The 15463-nt window shown below is 49.8% G+C and overlaps 2 protein-coding genes across 3 annotated transcripts; both read left to right on the forward strand.

The window, feature by feature from the left end:
* The first annotated feature begins 5104 nt into the window (after positions 1-5104).
* LOC119297912 (probable E3 ubiquitin-protein ligase ARI5) lies at positions 5105-7274 on the forward strand. Its single transcript, XM_037575511.1, has one exon. It carries the CDS (start codon positions 5260-5262, stop codon positions 7033-7035), a length of 1776 nt encoding a protein of 591 aa, XP_037431408.1. The 5' UTR covers positions 5105-5259; the 3' UTR covers positions 7036-7274.
* Positions 7275-10008: 2734 nt separating this feature from the next.
* LOC119302910 (mediator of RNA polymerase II transcription subunit 8-like) lies at positions 10009-14795 on the forward strand. Of its 2 annotated transcripts, none has more exons than XM_037579961.1 (12): positions 10009-10336; positions 10511-10635; positions 11071-11195; positions 11290-11473; positions 11576-11683; positions 11844-11911; positions 12214-12459; positions 12765-12812; positions 12919-13128; positions 13336-13398; positions 13576-13630; positions 14114-14795. In XM_037579961.1, the coding sequence occupies exons 1-12, from the start codon at positions 10122-10124 to the stop codon at positions 14386-14388; spliced, it is 1722 nt and encodes a 573-aa protein (XP_037435858.1). In that variant the 5' UTR covers positions 10009-10121; the 3' UTR covers positions 14389-14795. The 2 variants fall into 2 exon arrangements, with proteins under 2 accessions (XP_037435858.1, XP_037435857.1); XM_037579960.1 differs by having other exon boundaries at positions 10010-10336; positions 13573-13630.
* Positions 14796-15463: the final 668 nt, after the last annotated feature.

Raw genomic sequence — 15463 nt, forward strand, 5'->3', positions numbered from 1 at the left:
CAAACCATCTCAAACACCATACGATTCTAGTGTGCTGATTCGAAAGTCTAAAGGCACAGCTATAGATCAATTGAGATACTCTCAGATTGTTGGTTCACTACAGTATCTAGCGAGCGCAACGAGGCCTGACATCGCATTTCCTATTAGCAAACTGAGCCGATTTGTTTCCAAACCGGGTGATGTACATTGGCATGCTCTTGAGAGAGTTATGCGCTATCTGAAAGGTACTATGAACTATGGACTTCACTATACCGGATACCCCTCGGTACTTGAAGGGTATAGTGATGCGAATTGGATCTCTGATGCTGATGAGATGAAGGCCACAACTGGGTATATATTTACTCTTGGAGGTGGTGCTGTTTCCTGGAAGTCTTGCAAGCAAATGATCTTAACAAGATCGACAATGGAAGCAGAATTAACAGCATTAGACACATCGGGTGGCGAAGCAGAATGGCTTCGGGATCTGTTGATGGACTTGCCAGTGGTTGAGAAGCCGGTTCCGGCCATCCTTATGAACTGTGACAATCAAACAGTTATTGTCAAGGTGAACAGTTCAAAGGACAACATGAAGTCCAACAAACACATAAGAATGAGATTGAAAGTTGTCAGAAAATTGAGTAACTCCGGAGTGATAGCGTTGGATTATATTCAAACGGCTAAGAATCTGGGAGATCCCTTTACTAAAGGGCTATCACGTGTTGTGATAGATAACGCATCAAGGGAGATGGGTATGAGACCCACATGAGTTGCCATGGTAGTAACCCAACCTATGTGGTCGGAGATCCCGTGAAGTAGGACCTGGGAAAACAAGCCAGTGGTGAACTGAGGAGAGTAACTTTACTAACCCACTCCGTTGGAGATGCAATACTCTCGGAAACTGTATGGAAGGATGACTACTGTCTTAATGTGTTCCAAGGCTTATATGCATAAGCAAGATGCTAACCTATAGAGCGATCTTTGGAGGAACACACCTATATGAGCCCGACTGCTGGTCACAGTCTATGAGATTGGGGTGATCCCTAGCAAGCTCATGAATAGGCCAGGAGTGTGACTAATATGCTCCACCCGAGGGGTCGGCCTTCGGCAGCCTCATACCAGTGAGACTTGTGGTGAAACTTCTTGACGCCAAACTGACAATTCAAGGTATAGTCCATTGTTCAGTTGTGAAGGAGTGTAACTACTTGGTCTAGGTGGAGCTCAACCTTAATCGGTCTCCACTAAGATGCTGGTATATCAAAACAGCGTTTGGAACAAAGGACAAACTGGGCCCCTGAGATCTGGTGGGGGATTGTTGAAATATGAGATGGGCCTAGAGCCTATATGACAATTTCAGATTTGATCTCTAAGGGCCCATGTAGGTGGCATGACAAGGTGGTGGGAAGTTTAGTCCCACCCTGAAAGTGGAAGGAGAGTTGGAGTGGTTTATAAGGGATTCTCTTCCTCATGTTATTGGAGCTTGAGAAAAGATGAGGCTCTCGCGCACTCCTCCTCCTCCGCTCGCCTCGCCACGCCACGCCTCGTCACGATGCGCCGCGCCGCGGGTTGCGGGATTGAGCCGAGCCGAGCTCACTCCTATGTGCTTCTTTTTGCCGGTCAGGAACGGAGAGTCTTTGACAGGTGGGGCCACGATCTGAGACGTCGGATCGTGGGCTACCGACTTGGACGTGGGTTCAGCCCACGTCTCTCCATGCGCAGCCGCACATATATATGTGGGGGCGCTGCCAACCCTAGCCGCCACAAAAACAGAACGCATCTCCGCCTCCACGCCCTCGTCGTTCCTCTGCTGCTGCTGCCGCCGGCGACTCCGTCCCGTTCACCGCGTACACGGTTGACGGGAGAGCAGGCCTCCAAAACCCCGCCTCTCCGGATCCTGTACGGGAGAGGGGCGATTAGGTTTTTGGGTAGCGACTACGCGACTGCTCGCTTCTGTTCATCTACGTCCACATCACCTTCGTCATCACCATGTCGACCGACACCGACCGTGCCGCCCCTGAGAAGGCCGAGGCCGACAAGAAGGCCGCCGAGGATGCCGCGGCTACTGCCGCCGCCACCGCCGCCGCTTGGCCGATTGGAAGGTATACATCGTTTATCCCTCTCATGTTTCTTTCTGTTGTAGCAGTACTAGCGATATGCGTAGATATTTCTACTATATGCGTAGTACATGCTCTGTTAGATCGCAACCAGTGTGTTATCAATACTGTCAATGTCATGCTCATGATTTATTCATGGATTAAATTAATCAGAAAACTGCCTATTTTCTTATCAAAAGAAAGATCGGATCGAAAGTAAAAAAACAAACACGACGTAGCAAAGCAACGGAGGACGCCCTTCGAAAAAAAACAGCGAAAGCAGGAGGCAGTCTGCGCGAGCTTGACGTATGGATGTGATGAGGGCTGCGGCGGGCGGTGGATATGGAGCGAGCTGTCATCCGTTGTGGCAAGGGGAGGGAGGCTCTACAAGTCCATGACCTGAATATGGGTTTGCAGTGGAAGTCAAGTGTTTTTCCTTACCCTAAAAAAAAGTGTTTTTCCTTAATTAAATCATTGGCTGAGATCTATTATGTTCTTTGAGAGCATCTCTAACAGCCGCTCAACGCATGGCGCGTTAAAAACAGTTTAAACGCGTCAATTGTCTGGTTTGACGCGACGGGGAGCGCTGGCTCCAGCAGCCGCGGTAAAATGGAGCGCGCGCGAGCAGCCCACACATGCCATATGCTGCATTAAACATTTCAAAACAAAGACATGGCATAATTTGAATCACACAAACAAGTTGATGACATAAAAGTTCATGCCCACAAGTTCAAATTCATGCCCACAACATCATCCAACCAAGTTCAAAATTCAAACCAAGTTCATGACACAAAAGTTCACACCAACGAAAGGCACATCAACAATCAAGCCGCTGGAATTGGAGGAGCTCCGGCGGAGGCGGAGCCAAACCTCCCCGCGCTAGGGTTTGCGGCGGCGGCGGAGGGGTCGCAGGTGTAGGAAGGGGTGAGGGGGGTGCCGGCGCGGGCGTCCACCAGGTCAATTCGCCGGCGGCGGCGCGGGCGAGGCTAAGGTGGCGCGGCGGAGAGAGTGCGGTGCGAGCACTCGAGTGTGCGGCGCTCGGAAGCGAGCGCACCAAATACACAGCGCGTGATGGCGATTCGGACCGCGCGGCGCGCGCTTATTGCGCATCTGCTGAAGCCTCTCTACCGATTGCACGCGTGCTAAAAAGGACAAATTTGCGGCGCGACGCTTTTTTAGCGCAGCGGTTGGAGATGCTACTACCTTCCACATGAAAAGAGAAAATAAGACAGAGCATGCTAAAATTTGCCATCTTTTTTAATGTTTGTGAATTTTTGTAAAAAAAAACCATATAACACATGTGGTAAGCAATCTAACCAATTCAAAAAGAATTCTCGTAAAAAGGTGAACACGTTCGTCGGGTGCAGTGCAACGCAACTGGACACAGGATGAATGAAGAATAAATAAGAACGGTGTGATTTTCGCAACAAAACGACGCACGGGCATAAATAAAGGCGACTACTAGGCGCCGGTGCGCCGGCCGAATTTCGGCCGGTCAGAGCGCACCCGTACGATTGCAGTTTCATCTGCCGTTGGATCTGGGCATATTTTTTCTTCCTCGTCCCGCACATCATGCCAGAACCAAAAAAAAGGGAATCTCCGGCGCACCCGCCCCGCTCACGCAGCCCGCCATGGCCGCGCGTGCCGCTGATTCGAGGCACCATCGGCTCGTCGTCCCCGCAGCACGGATCCTCGCTGGATCTGGCAGGACAACATCGCTGCACCGAGCCATCGCCATGTAGCAAAACAACTAACCGGTTGCCGCAAAAAAAAAACACCGATGCAGCAAAAATGTGATGTCGGTTCCACCAAAATCGGCCTCCAGTTGCAGCCATTCAGTGAAAGTTCATCGCTGTCGCCGTTTGTAGATGAGGTAGTAGCTAACAAAAACACCAGTTCCAACAAAAAAAATTGCTGGTTCCAGCAAAAAAATTCAGAGATGGGTGCCAAACTCAAATACACTAGCAGCAAAAAACAAAAAAAAGGGATGGTAGCAAAACTCAAATACACTAGTAGCAAAAAACAAAGACAGTGGTAGCAAATTTGAGGTGGTTCAAAGGTAAAAAGGATGCATCCGGCAAAAAAAATTCGGAAGACAGGGCAGTAGCAAAAACGGAGATGGTGGTAGCACAAATCAAAGACTCTGGTAACAAAAAAAATGAAGTGGTTCTAGTAGAAAGATGGATCCAGCAAAAAAATTCAGAGATGGGTGCCAAAAATGAGAAAAGGACGATGGCAGCAAAAAACAAAACGATGGTAGCAAAAAATTTGAATCGTTGTAGCAAAAAAGCACTTCCAAAAATGTGGATCCTAGCAAAAAACGTTGCTGATTCCAGCAAAAACAAAAACCGGTTGTAGCAAAAAAATTGCTAATTGCAGCACCCGCCGAGGCCGATTCCAGCATCTCGTTTGCTCATGCAAGACGTAACCGCCGGCCCATCACCCGGTGGAGGACGGCGCACGCCGGAGCAGCGCGCGGGCAGGTGGAGGCGGCTGCTCGCTAGAATAGAGCGGGGCATGTGAGGGCCTTACGCTCGTCGGAGCAACACAAGGTGCGATCTGCAGCCACTGGAGCAGTGGATTTGGTTGCGTTAGAGATGAGCGGAGAAGCAAGATTAGGTGAGGAGTGGATATTGGAGAGGAAATCCTGAGAGAGAGGATCCACGCTACTGTTATTTTGGGGAGAAAAGAGTGACAGAGGAAATGAGGTGAAATGAGTGGTGGAGCTCAGGGGTGAAGAGATAAGGCATGGCACAGGCGGTGGATGGGGCCCGTGACGCGTGGAGGAGAAAAGAACGAGTGGCTGCGCCAGAGAGCGGTGTGACCGGCCGAAGCTTCGGCCGGCACGCCGATTTTAAACGTTTCCCATAAATAAATCCATTCATTAAACAAGCCAAAAAAATGTTTCAGACAGTAACAAACGGACACGTGTCTTTTTCCCCTCGAGACGCGAAGCGCACGTTTGCTACTAGCTACAAGTATCCGACTATGATCTGCTCTTGCTTGATAACACAAATTGATTGGCAGTGCAAAACCCTAGCCCGACTCGGCCCCCATGGCCGCCATGCAGCATCTATAAGAGCTTGGCGCTCGGGCCAAACCCTCATACCACCACCAGTACCTACCTAGCTACGACGTGCAAGATCGATCGGTCGATCGCCAGGTTAGCTAGCTAGCTACTAGGGCAGCCATGGCGCTGACGAGCGACAGCGAGGAGGAGTACTACAGCAGCCCCGAGGAGGGCGGCGACGACGACGATCGTCTGAGCTTCCGGACCGCCTCCAACGAAAGCGACAATGACGCCGGCGCCGGCGACGACGCCGACGATGATTGCTTGTATGGCGACAGCGACGGCGACGACGACGGCATGTACGATGAATACGAGGGGGACGAGGAGGAGGGGCTGGAGGAGGTGGATGAGGAAGGCGAAGTCCTGGACGAGATGAGGTTCACGGCGACGCAGTACGCCGTGCTGACCATGGACGAGGTGCGCGCGCGGCAGGAGGAGCACACGGCGCGGGTGGCCGACCTGATCGCGCTCCCGCCGGGGCTCGCGGCCGCCGTGCTCCGCCACTTCAAGTGGAGCGCCCAGGGCGTGTGGGAGCGGTGGTTCTCGGACGAGCACAAGGTCCGCGACGCCGTCGGCCTGCCCCCGGACGGCGACGCCGTCTCCGTGGCCGTCAACGACGCGCCCCTCACCTGCTACATCTGCTTCGACGCGCACGCCCCCGGCGAGATGCGGTCCGCCGGGTGCGCCCACTTCTACTGCCGCGGGTGCTGGAGCGGCTACGTGCGCGCCGCCGTCGGGGACGGTGCGCGCTGCCTGTCGATACGGTGCCCGGACATGGGCTGCTCCGCCGCCGTGGTGCGCGACCTAGTCGACGACGTGGCCGACGCCGACGATGCGAAACGGTACGGCGAGTTCCTGGTCCGTTCGTACGTGGAGGAGAGCAAGAGGATCCGGTGGTGCCCGGCGCCCGGGTGCGACCGGGCCGTGGAGTTCGACGGCGAGAAGTGCACGGTGCAGCTGGACGCGTGGTGCGCGTGCGGGCACGGCTTCTGCCTCGCCTGCGGCGAGGAGGCGCACCGCCCGGTGGCGTGCGACACGGTGCGGGAGTGGCTGGAGAAGAACCGCTCCGACTCGGAGACGGCGCAGTGGGTGCTGGCCAACACGAAGCACTGCCCGGAGTGCCGCCGCCCCATCGAGAAGAACCAGGGGTGCATGCACATGACGTGCTCGCCGCCGTGCAAGCACCAGTTCTGCTGGCTCTGCCTGGGCCCCTGGGACAAGCACGACGGCGGCAACTACAACTGCAACACCTACAACACCGCCAGGGCGGAGGGCAAGTACACGGAGGAGGAGCTCCGGCGGGCGCAGGCCAAGGCGTCGGTCGACCGGTACCTGCACTACTACGAGCGCTGGGGCGCGCACGAGCGGTCCCGGCAAAAGGCGCTCGAGGACACGGCGGCGCTCGGCAAGGACGGCGCGCAGAGGGAGGCCGTGGCCGCCGCGTTCGGGGTGGTGGAGACGGAGCTCGACTTCCTGGAGGAGGCGTACCGGCAGGTGGCCGAGTGCCGGCGGATGCTCCGGTGGACGTACGCCTTCGGCTACTACCTGGACGACCCGGCCAAGCGCGACCTGTTCGAGGACCTGCAGAGCCAGGCCGACAAGTCGCTGGAGCGCTTGCACGAGTGCGCCGAGAAGGACAGGGCGAAGCTCGTCGCCGAAGCGGCCGGCGAGCACGGCGCGGTCGCCGACAAGTACCTGGAGTTCAGGCCCAGACTGTCGAGCCTGACGACCGTGGCGAGGAACCACTTCGAGAACATGGCGAGGGCGTTCCGGGACGGCCTGGCCGAGGTCGAGGTCGACCCCGCCGTCGCCGCCCGCCGCGCTGCCGCCGCCCCTCCCCCACCACCGCTGGACGACGACGACGACGAAGACTTCTTCGAAGAGCTGCGGATGTAAATCAATCAATACATGCAGCATCTGTACAACGTAGTAGTAATTGGCTCAACCGACCATATTGGCTAGGACGATTATCAAGTGGGCCAACTCTGCAAACAGTGAAACCAGATTACACCTGATCAAACTGCAATTGTCAACATTTTCTTAAATATTCCCTCTGTCCCAAAATAAGCGAGTACAGTCACTTATTTTGGGACGGAAAAAGTATTTAATAATAGATGTGGGTGTGCTTTCTTGTATAGTGAATTGTTAATTTCTATAAGATCAAAAAATATATCTCCCAAAGGGTAAGCGTGGAAAATTACCTTAGAGCATCTTCAACACTTGTGTAGACATAGACATATCCATTTACCATCAAAATAACTCGTATAGTTTTGTCTCAAACACACAGCATTCATCATTTATGAAACGGAAACACTAATGCCTACACGTATGGGCGTTTGCATCTCGTTCACACGCGTGGATCCACGTCCGTTTATGGTTGCACGAATCTTGGCATGTTTGTGGTGCCACGTAGGACTGGGTTGGTGTGTGGGCATTCATCCGGTCGCCTAAACGTTCGTTTTCACCACACGGAAGGACTGGTGTGTGGGTGTTTAGCAGTTCGCCCACACAGTTCGCCCATACAGGGGCTGGTGTGTGGGCATTTATCAGTTCGCCCACACGCCCGCCTCCTCTCCCACACTCAAAGCTGCCAGTTGCCATGTGTTTTGCAGGTTACATGGCAACTGCCCTTGCTGCACGGCTATTCTTCCACCTCCAATGCAAGTCGATGTTTCAACGCATACCGGGAAAGCCATTTGATGCACCCATTTGCAGAAGCCTTGCGGTGCCAGCTTCATTTGGTGCTAGAGATATCTCCCTCCAAAGATATCAATGACAACACTTCACGAATTTATTCAAACTTTTAATTGACTGTGATCTCTACAATTCCAATCCAGCCAGCAATAGAATCAGCTCGACAACCATTGCAAGCATGCACATCGATGACACAACCTTCTTCAAAGCATTATGACCAAGTTGACCAGCTGCATCCCATTTTTGCATGAAGTAGAGACAATGAACTTCATGGACAATTTTATGGCGAAACATTGATTCTCTCCAAAATAACCCTACATAAGCTTATCATGCCCGACTTGCTTATTCCGATGAACTACCACACGACCGGACACTGAGCCATGATGCTTCAACCTCTTATTTGACATCATATAACACATACAATGTAGTTTCCATTTCAAAATCATTGTCATCGCCCCTATGACGAGTTGTCAAAAAACAACTCAGAAAGCAAACTCATCTGCAAAAAGTATGTATGAACTATTACATTGTCGATGAACTCTGAAATTCTTCATTGCATAAATATTAGGCGAGGAATTTCGTCGAGCAACTTGTTGGCATTGTGCTCTCTAGTTGTTTCGAAGGTGTACTCCGACCTACACCGGTGTCGAGGGGAGATGGAGTAGTGGCTAAACCTGGTGGTGGCGCGACCATGCGGGCCCGATGGTGGTGTGGTGCTCGTTAGCAATGAGGATGCATGTCAGTCGAAGCGGAAGGTTGCATATGGGGGACACGAGGCGGTGAAAAACCAGCCTCTTGGCTCGGGCCAACATGGATGGGAGTATAGGGGAAGTTGCGTCTCTCCCTCTATGAAGGGGTGAGTTGGGGTGTTTTTAGTGATCACCGAAAAGTTTTTGGGGAAAGGGGATCTCTTGGAACAGAGTTTCTTTAACCCAAATCATCTTATACCATAATTGTTTAGGAAAAGGGATCCACTGGAGATGTTCTTATGACCGTTCAACAATAATGCGTATGGAGCGATCCACTGGAGATGTTCTTATGACTGTTCCACAGTAATGCATATGGAGCGAACCACCTTAGGGTGATTAGTTAGTAGCGGGAAGGGAGAGGGGATGTGAAGATGACAAGGGTTCACATTAAGTTTTTCCCTGCCTTATTAGTGATTTGGTGTGACATCCCAACTTGATGGCCGAGGCACACCCGTCAACCATGTGAGAAGAACTCACTTGGTAAGAGTAAAGAAGAGAGGTAAATAACTGTGTGGGCTGGGCCCCCGAAAGGTGGCAGAGTGAGATGTCTGAAAGAAGATGAAAAGGAAGGGTGCTAGGTTTAGTTAGTTTAAGAAGGTGCAAGAGAGGGTACTGCCAATGAATAATGGTTTGTCGATCTTACGATCTGAAGTTTGTCGTAGAGGAAAGTAGATCGAGGCGTAGTGCCTGAAGGGATCTTGTTGGCGATGAAGGTGAGAGGTGACATATTGGTTTCTCCCATCATTAATGATTTTGGGGTGCGTGAGGAGAAGATGTCGGTGCGTAAGAAGGAAGACAAAGAGGACGTGTGCGAAATTCACTTAGCTTGAGAAGAAGGTGTGTCGAAGGATAGGGCATGAGTTTGTGCCCTAGCCTCGTCCGGCGAATAAGTGAAATGACGATGTTGGCGGTGGCGTGAAACCTCTAGAGAAGTGGAGGAGAATGATTTAGGATAAAGTAAGAAAGAAGGGCACGTTTACCCCCAGTGTGAAGAACATATGTCTTTGGATTCAATGTGAAAGGGACGAGTACCAACCGAACAAGGATGCTACAGGAACAAAATTTTCACCCGCTAGTCCAAACCAAATGACGGAGATTGGTCCTTGTGATGACCTGACGACATAAAATCCTTCATGGGTGGATGCTCTGAGGGCGCATGTAGTTAGCCGGGCATGTACATGGAGAGGTTTAAAAAAAGTATATTTTGTGGTTGAGTTAAAAAATTCATATTATTTTATAATTGATGTCATCAACCGTTTATATTTATATTATACTAATTTCAGTACAATGTTATGCAAAACTTGAGACCTTTATTTTGAGACTGAGGGAGTATTTTGGAATTTCAGTTCATCTCATCTCAGTTCAAAAGCTCCTTATCTTATATCTTGAAGAAAAACATTTTTTTAGACATTGTGGAGAGGGAAGAGGGGCTGACCGCTGAGTGTTCGAGTGGACCGGACCCTTTGCCAGACGCCGGCGATCCGAACACCCTCCGATTCAACCTCCCCTCACCCCTCCTCCTCCGCCCCACCTCCGGCGATGGACGCGGCGGCGGCTCCGGGCGCCGCGGCGGGAGGGCAGCAGCAGCAGCAGCCCGCGCCTCCCCGGGCGGAGCGGCTCAACGGGGAGGTGCAGAGCCAGCTGAACCTGGAGGGCATGCGGGCGCGCGCGGTGGGGCTCTACAAGGCCATCTCCCGCATCCTCGAGGACTTCGACGCCATCGCCCGCGTCAACCCCAGCGGCTCCCCCAAGTGGTTCGGGCTCACCCATCCCCTCCCCTCCCTCCATTGCTCGCCGCCGCCGCCGCCGCCGCCTAGAGTGAATCCCCGACCTAGGGTTTCGGTGGATCCTCCGGCCCGTGTGCGATAGTTATGCTACTGCTGCGCGATTCGATTGGTTGCTGACTGGTATGGTATGGCGCCTGGCAGGCAGGACGTGCTCGGGCAGTTTTCCATGGTGAGCATGGAGCTCTTCAACATCGTGGAGGACATCAAGAAGGTGAACAAGGGGTTCGTCGTGTACCCCAGGAACGTCAACGCCGAGAACGCTGCAAGTGAGTGAGCTCCTCTGAATTTTTTAAATATTTTTTTTCAGTTATATATATGTGCCATGCGATATCTTTTCCTTTCTCTGGCTAGTAAAATTGTTCTGGGACCATGATGGCCTATGAGCACGCATGATGTTTCGGTTGAATGGGTTCAGAGATTTCAATTTCAATTAGGTGTGAAAATGACACATCTGATACGAAGAACCCTGTCCAGTTTCATAGGCAGGTGTTGTTGTTCTAATTTCTTTTCAGGGATAGATAAGTGTGACAGGGGATCAGTAGAAAATCAACTACCAAAATGCTGTTTCAGGATTTCTCTAGATTGTTGTGATGTGCTGCAATTTAATGGTCCCATGTTGCTTTTGTCAATGCATACGATTATTCTTCGTTTGCTACTAGTATCACATCATGTTTCCTGCTTGACCTGCGTGTGTATCGCAGTACTGCCTGTAATGCTGTCGTCAAAGCTCTTACCGGAGATGGAAGTTGAGGAAACTACAAAGAGGGAACAGTTGTTGTCTGGAATAACGAATCTGCCCGTGCCTTCTCAAATGGAAAAGTTAAAGGTGCTTGATGTGGAAAATGCAAACCTGTATCACACTGTTATTGATTGATCTGTTGGTTGTCTGATAAATAAAATTGGATTTGCTGCCTTTTCAGGCTCGGATAGACATGATTGCGAATGCGTGTGAAACTGCTGAGAGAGTAATCGCTGAGTGCCGTAAGACTCATGGTCTAGGAGCCCGTCAAGGGGCAAATCTTGGTCCTATGTTGGACAAGGCACAAGCTGCAAAGATACAGGAGCAGGAAAGTCTACTTAGAGCGGCAGTAAATTATGGTGAAGGTGAAAACACATTGATGCTTTTTGGACTTCTAAATTAAATAACTCATGTACGTCTCCTATTTGTGTTATGGACCCTCAATGCTGAAATAGCCTGATTCTCAGGATTACGGGTATCGGGAGACCAAAGGCAGATGCATTCATCTCTTCCTAGCCATCTAATGGAAGTACTTGCTACTGGAGACGGGGCTCATAATTTTGGTGATAATTCTGGTAAGATTAGATCGTGTGATATTTCCACATTTTGTCATGCTCTATTAGGATTTTTTATGCCATGTTTAGCTGACATCAAGTGCATCATAACCTTTTGCGTTTAAAGCATGTGTCAGAAAACGCTCCAGTATCAGCATCTAACAGCTATTTATATTTGCAGGCGCCTATCCCAAAAATACACCAGCATTTTCACCTAATAATGTCAGCGCCCAGGGAAATCCAATGCAGGTTTGTGTAGCATCAGTATTAGCACTCATAGAAGTCGTGTACATATTGAAATTGGAATCCATCTTATTGCTCATATTCCTTTTTTGTTGCATGCCATTAATGTTCCCCGCGAGGTGTTGTTTTCCTGTTTACTGGTTGGTCATATGATGTCAGTCCCTGTTATTGTGAACTGTATTAAGTGTTGGTTTGAGTACCTTCTGTTGTTTTTATTTGAGGATTGATGATAGCAATCACTAGCCTGAATTCAATGAAACGTTTGATCCTTTTATCTTAGTCATCGGATGTGTTAACGCTTCATGCAGGCATCTGGAGGACAATTACTTGGCAGATCTGCTCCATCGCCTGGAACTGCCGGAACCCCTAATTTTGAAAATGTGTCTACTCCTCCAATGCCATATGCTAACTCCCCTAGGTCAGGCACCAATATGATGAATACCCCTTCACCACAGCAACATCTGACACCACAGCAGCAGAGGCAAAAGCTGATGCAAGCATCTCAGCAACAGCAGCAGCAGCTGAGGCCATCAGCTGCTGGGATGCTAGCACAGGTAAGGTAACTTTCCTTTTCAGTTTTAAAGAGGTTTTGTTGCGCTTGTGGCATTGGCAACAACAATGTTATCGGTTTCCTGAGCGTATTTCTTATGATTTTGTACTGCTGTCTTGCAAAAATTCTACACTATTTATCCCAACATGGTACTTTTTGGTGCTCACTAAATCTACAATTTTCGGTGCTCACTAAATCTATAATTTTAGCCTACCCCAACTTGTTTGGGACTAAAGGCTTTGTTGTTGTTGTTGTTGTTGTTGTTGTTGTTGTTGTTGTTGTTGTACTAAATCTGCAATTTTCTTGTAGAGCTCGGTTCCTCAGTTACAAGATCTACAGGGACAAGCTCAGCAAAAAGTACAGACATTTTTACCATTGACCACTTCTATATTTTCTAGACATGGAAATATAATTGTTTTTAGTTTCACAAAGCTCATAACTTGCTGTTGAAAACCTTTTGTAGGTTGCTGGCCAACAGCAGATGCAGTACAGCCAAGCACAAGCCTTGTCACAGTTTCAGAATAGGCAGATGCAGGCTGCGCGCATGCAGCCAGGCATGTCTCAGAGCCAATTGAACCAAGGAAATCAGTTAAGAAGCCATTTGGGCCAGTTCACTGGAGCTGCAAACAGTGCAATGTATACTGCTGCACAGGCATCTTCAAACTCACAAATGGTTAGATAACACCTTTCTTTTTATTACGTTATGTAAAAATTATAAGGTTGTTGTTCGAGAGGATAATTATACTCTCTATGGACGTACTCACGAACATTCATGAGCTCATGAAGAAAGATTCGAGTTTGTTCAGTTGTCAGGTTTTCTTCTGGATATTCTGAACATATTCCTGTCCTGATTGAACTGCCTTTTTTGTGTGCATTTTAGATGGCAAACATACCCGGGACTATGCAGACAATGCAGTCACAGTCAATGATGCCGCAAATGCAGGTAAATGCCTTTCTTGTTTGTTATCATCAAGTCACATTGGTTGCAGATGTTTTTGTTGAAACACAGTAGTGCACTGCATTTATAATTCTCCATTTTTTTTCTGCTGTGACTTATTCTTTGCATATCCTTTCTTGCATTTATAAATTCTAATGTTGTTTTCTTATGATTGTTCAGCAGTTTGGTTTGACTGGTGGGCATCCTCAGAGGAGTCATCAAATGATGACCGACCAAAGTATGTACCATTCATCCTCTTTTAGGCTTTCGTCATTATTAATAAATTAAGGAAATGCGTAATTTTCTGTACAGCTATATAGTGTACTTGTGTCATCCTGCTTGGACTACTTAGCTGGTGTGATATAGTCACAGTTCAGAAGAAAACATACATTAATTAACTATTCTTCAGTTAAATTTGGAGCATAATTCAGCATGTATTTACAAAAACGGTTGTCCCGAGGAAAAGTTAGATGCGCTGGTTTTTGATGCACTGCTATTGCAGATATATTTGGGTTTCTTCTGTGCAGGTATCTAGCTCTGTAGTTGTTTTAGATAGTGGTGCAGGCGAAAAGCTTCTAGTCACGTATGATTCATAACTGTGCGCTCTGTATCGTTTCTGTGTCATTTTAGTTTTGATGAAATCCTCCTTGACCCTCCCTAGCGCAGTTTAATTTTAAATATACTTTCTGAGCAAGTAATTCTCCTTTATCGCTTACTGCAGTGTACGGCATGGGAGGCGCAAATACCACGAGCATGATGGGAATGCAAATGCAGCAGCAGCAGCAGCAGCAGCAGCAACAGCAGCAGCAGCAGCAAGGGCTATACGGGAACATGCAAGGAGGCGGTCAGAGCTTGCAGCAGCAGGGCATGGTGGGCCTTCAGAACCAGCAGCAGAACCAAATGCAGAACCAGATGCAAAATCAGATGCAAAACCAGCTGCAGAATCAGATGCCGAACCCGAACTTCCCCCAGCAGAGGCAGCAAAACCAGCAATGATTCATTCAAGCGGGCTAACTAACCGTGTGTTGCCAAGGCGAGGCATGGGTTCCTGGCCAGAGTCGAGGCAGTATTTTCGGCTGGACGATGTTACTCCTGACGACGCATCGTTGCGTCTTCCCTGTGTGCAGTAATGGCATGGGCTACCGATGATTCACCACTGGTTTTGCTTGTGTCCAGTGGCCGTGCACCGTGCAAGTGGTCATGATTGTTCGCCATCGTTGTAAATCGACGTTAGATGCATCAGCTAGAGTAGCTTGCGGGCTGGAATTCGTTGCAAACTATGACATGCTCGGATATGTATGTACTGCACTGCAACTTATGATGCATGCTCGGATAGGCGCATTCTTCAGTCTAAAATATAACCTAAGTCCTGAACTCTGATCCAGGGCAATTCTTGAATTTCAGATGGTTGCTGTGAAATAGCTGGGATTTTGTTTTCTTTGTAACCGCACAAGAGCTGGTGATATGTTTGATTGGTATACACCTAATGACTTCTTGGCATCTGAATTGTTAGCGCCCCTGCCAGGAAAGGCACCCACCACAGCGCCAACGACATGCGCGGTACACGGGCCAAGCGTGTACCACGGACCAACCCCCGCTTCACTGGGCCGGACTGGGCCAACCAGCTGTACTCGAAGGGCCACGCTACTTAAGCAAGGCGAGTCATCCAGAGGATCACGACACTGGCGGCTACCTACTTTCCCTTCCACTTGTTCTTGTGTTCATCTTGCATCGAAGAACTCCTACCAATTCTTGTAATCTCCTGTACCTAAGCTACTACTTCAGAGAGCTAAACCAAAAGAGGGTCAGTGTAATCATAACATCTGGTATCAGAGCCCAACCACCTCCCTTCCATCACTTCCGATCTGGCCAATTTCGTGGAAACCCGACGCCTTCGACAAGCTAGATCGCAGATCGAGGAGATGGATCCGTCGATGAAGGAGTACATGGACCGACTCACCAAGTCCATGGACGAGATTCGGGTCGACCTCCGCAACAACACCGCGGCGGTGCACGCGAACACGACCAAGCTTGACGACCTGATCACCTGGCGTCCGGACCTCGAGCGCCG

Source organism: Triticum dicoccoides, chromosome 5A, assembly GCF_002162155.2.
Source record: "Triticum dicoccoides isolate Atlit2015 ecotype Zavitan chromosome 5A, WEW_v2.0, whole genome shotgun sequence".
Lineage (NCBI taxonomy): Eukaryota > Viridiplantae > Streptophyta > Magnoliopsida > Poales > Poaceae > Triticum > Triticum dicoccoides.

Bases quoted from the DNA above. Each gene is read 5' to 3' on its own strand.
- LOC119297912 (XM_037575511.1), top strand. From the start codon at position 5,260: ATGGCGCTGACGAGCGACAGCGAGGAGGAGTACTACAGCAGCCCCGAG.
- LOC119302910 (XM_037579960.1), top strand. From the start codon at position 10,122: ATGGACGCGGCGGCGGCTCCGGGCGCCGCGGCGGGAGGGCAGCAGCAG. The intron at 10,337-10,510 runs GTTCGGGCTCAC...GGCGCCTGGCAG, and splicing joins CCCAGCGGCTCCCCCAAGTG to GCAGGACGTGCTCGGGCAGT. The intron at 13,399-13,572 runs GTAAATGCCTTT...ATGATTGTTCAG, and splicing joins CAATGATGCCGCAAATGCAG to CAGTTTGGTTTGACTGGTGG.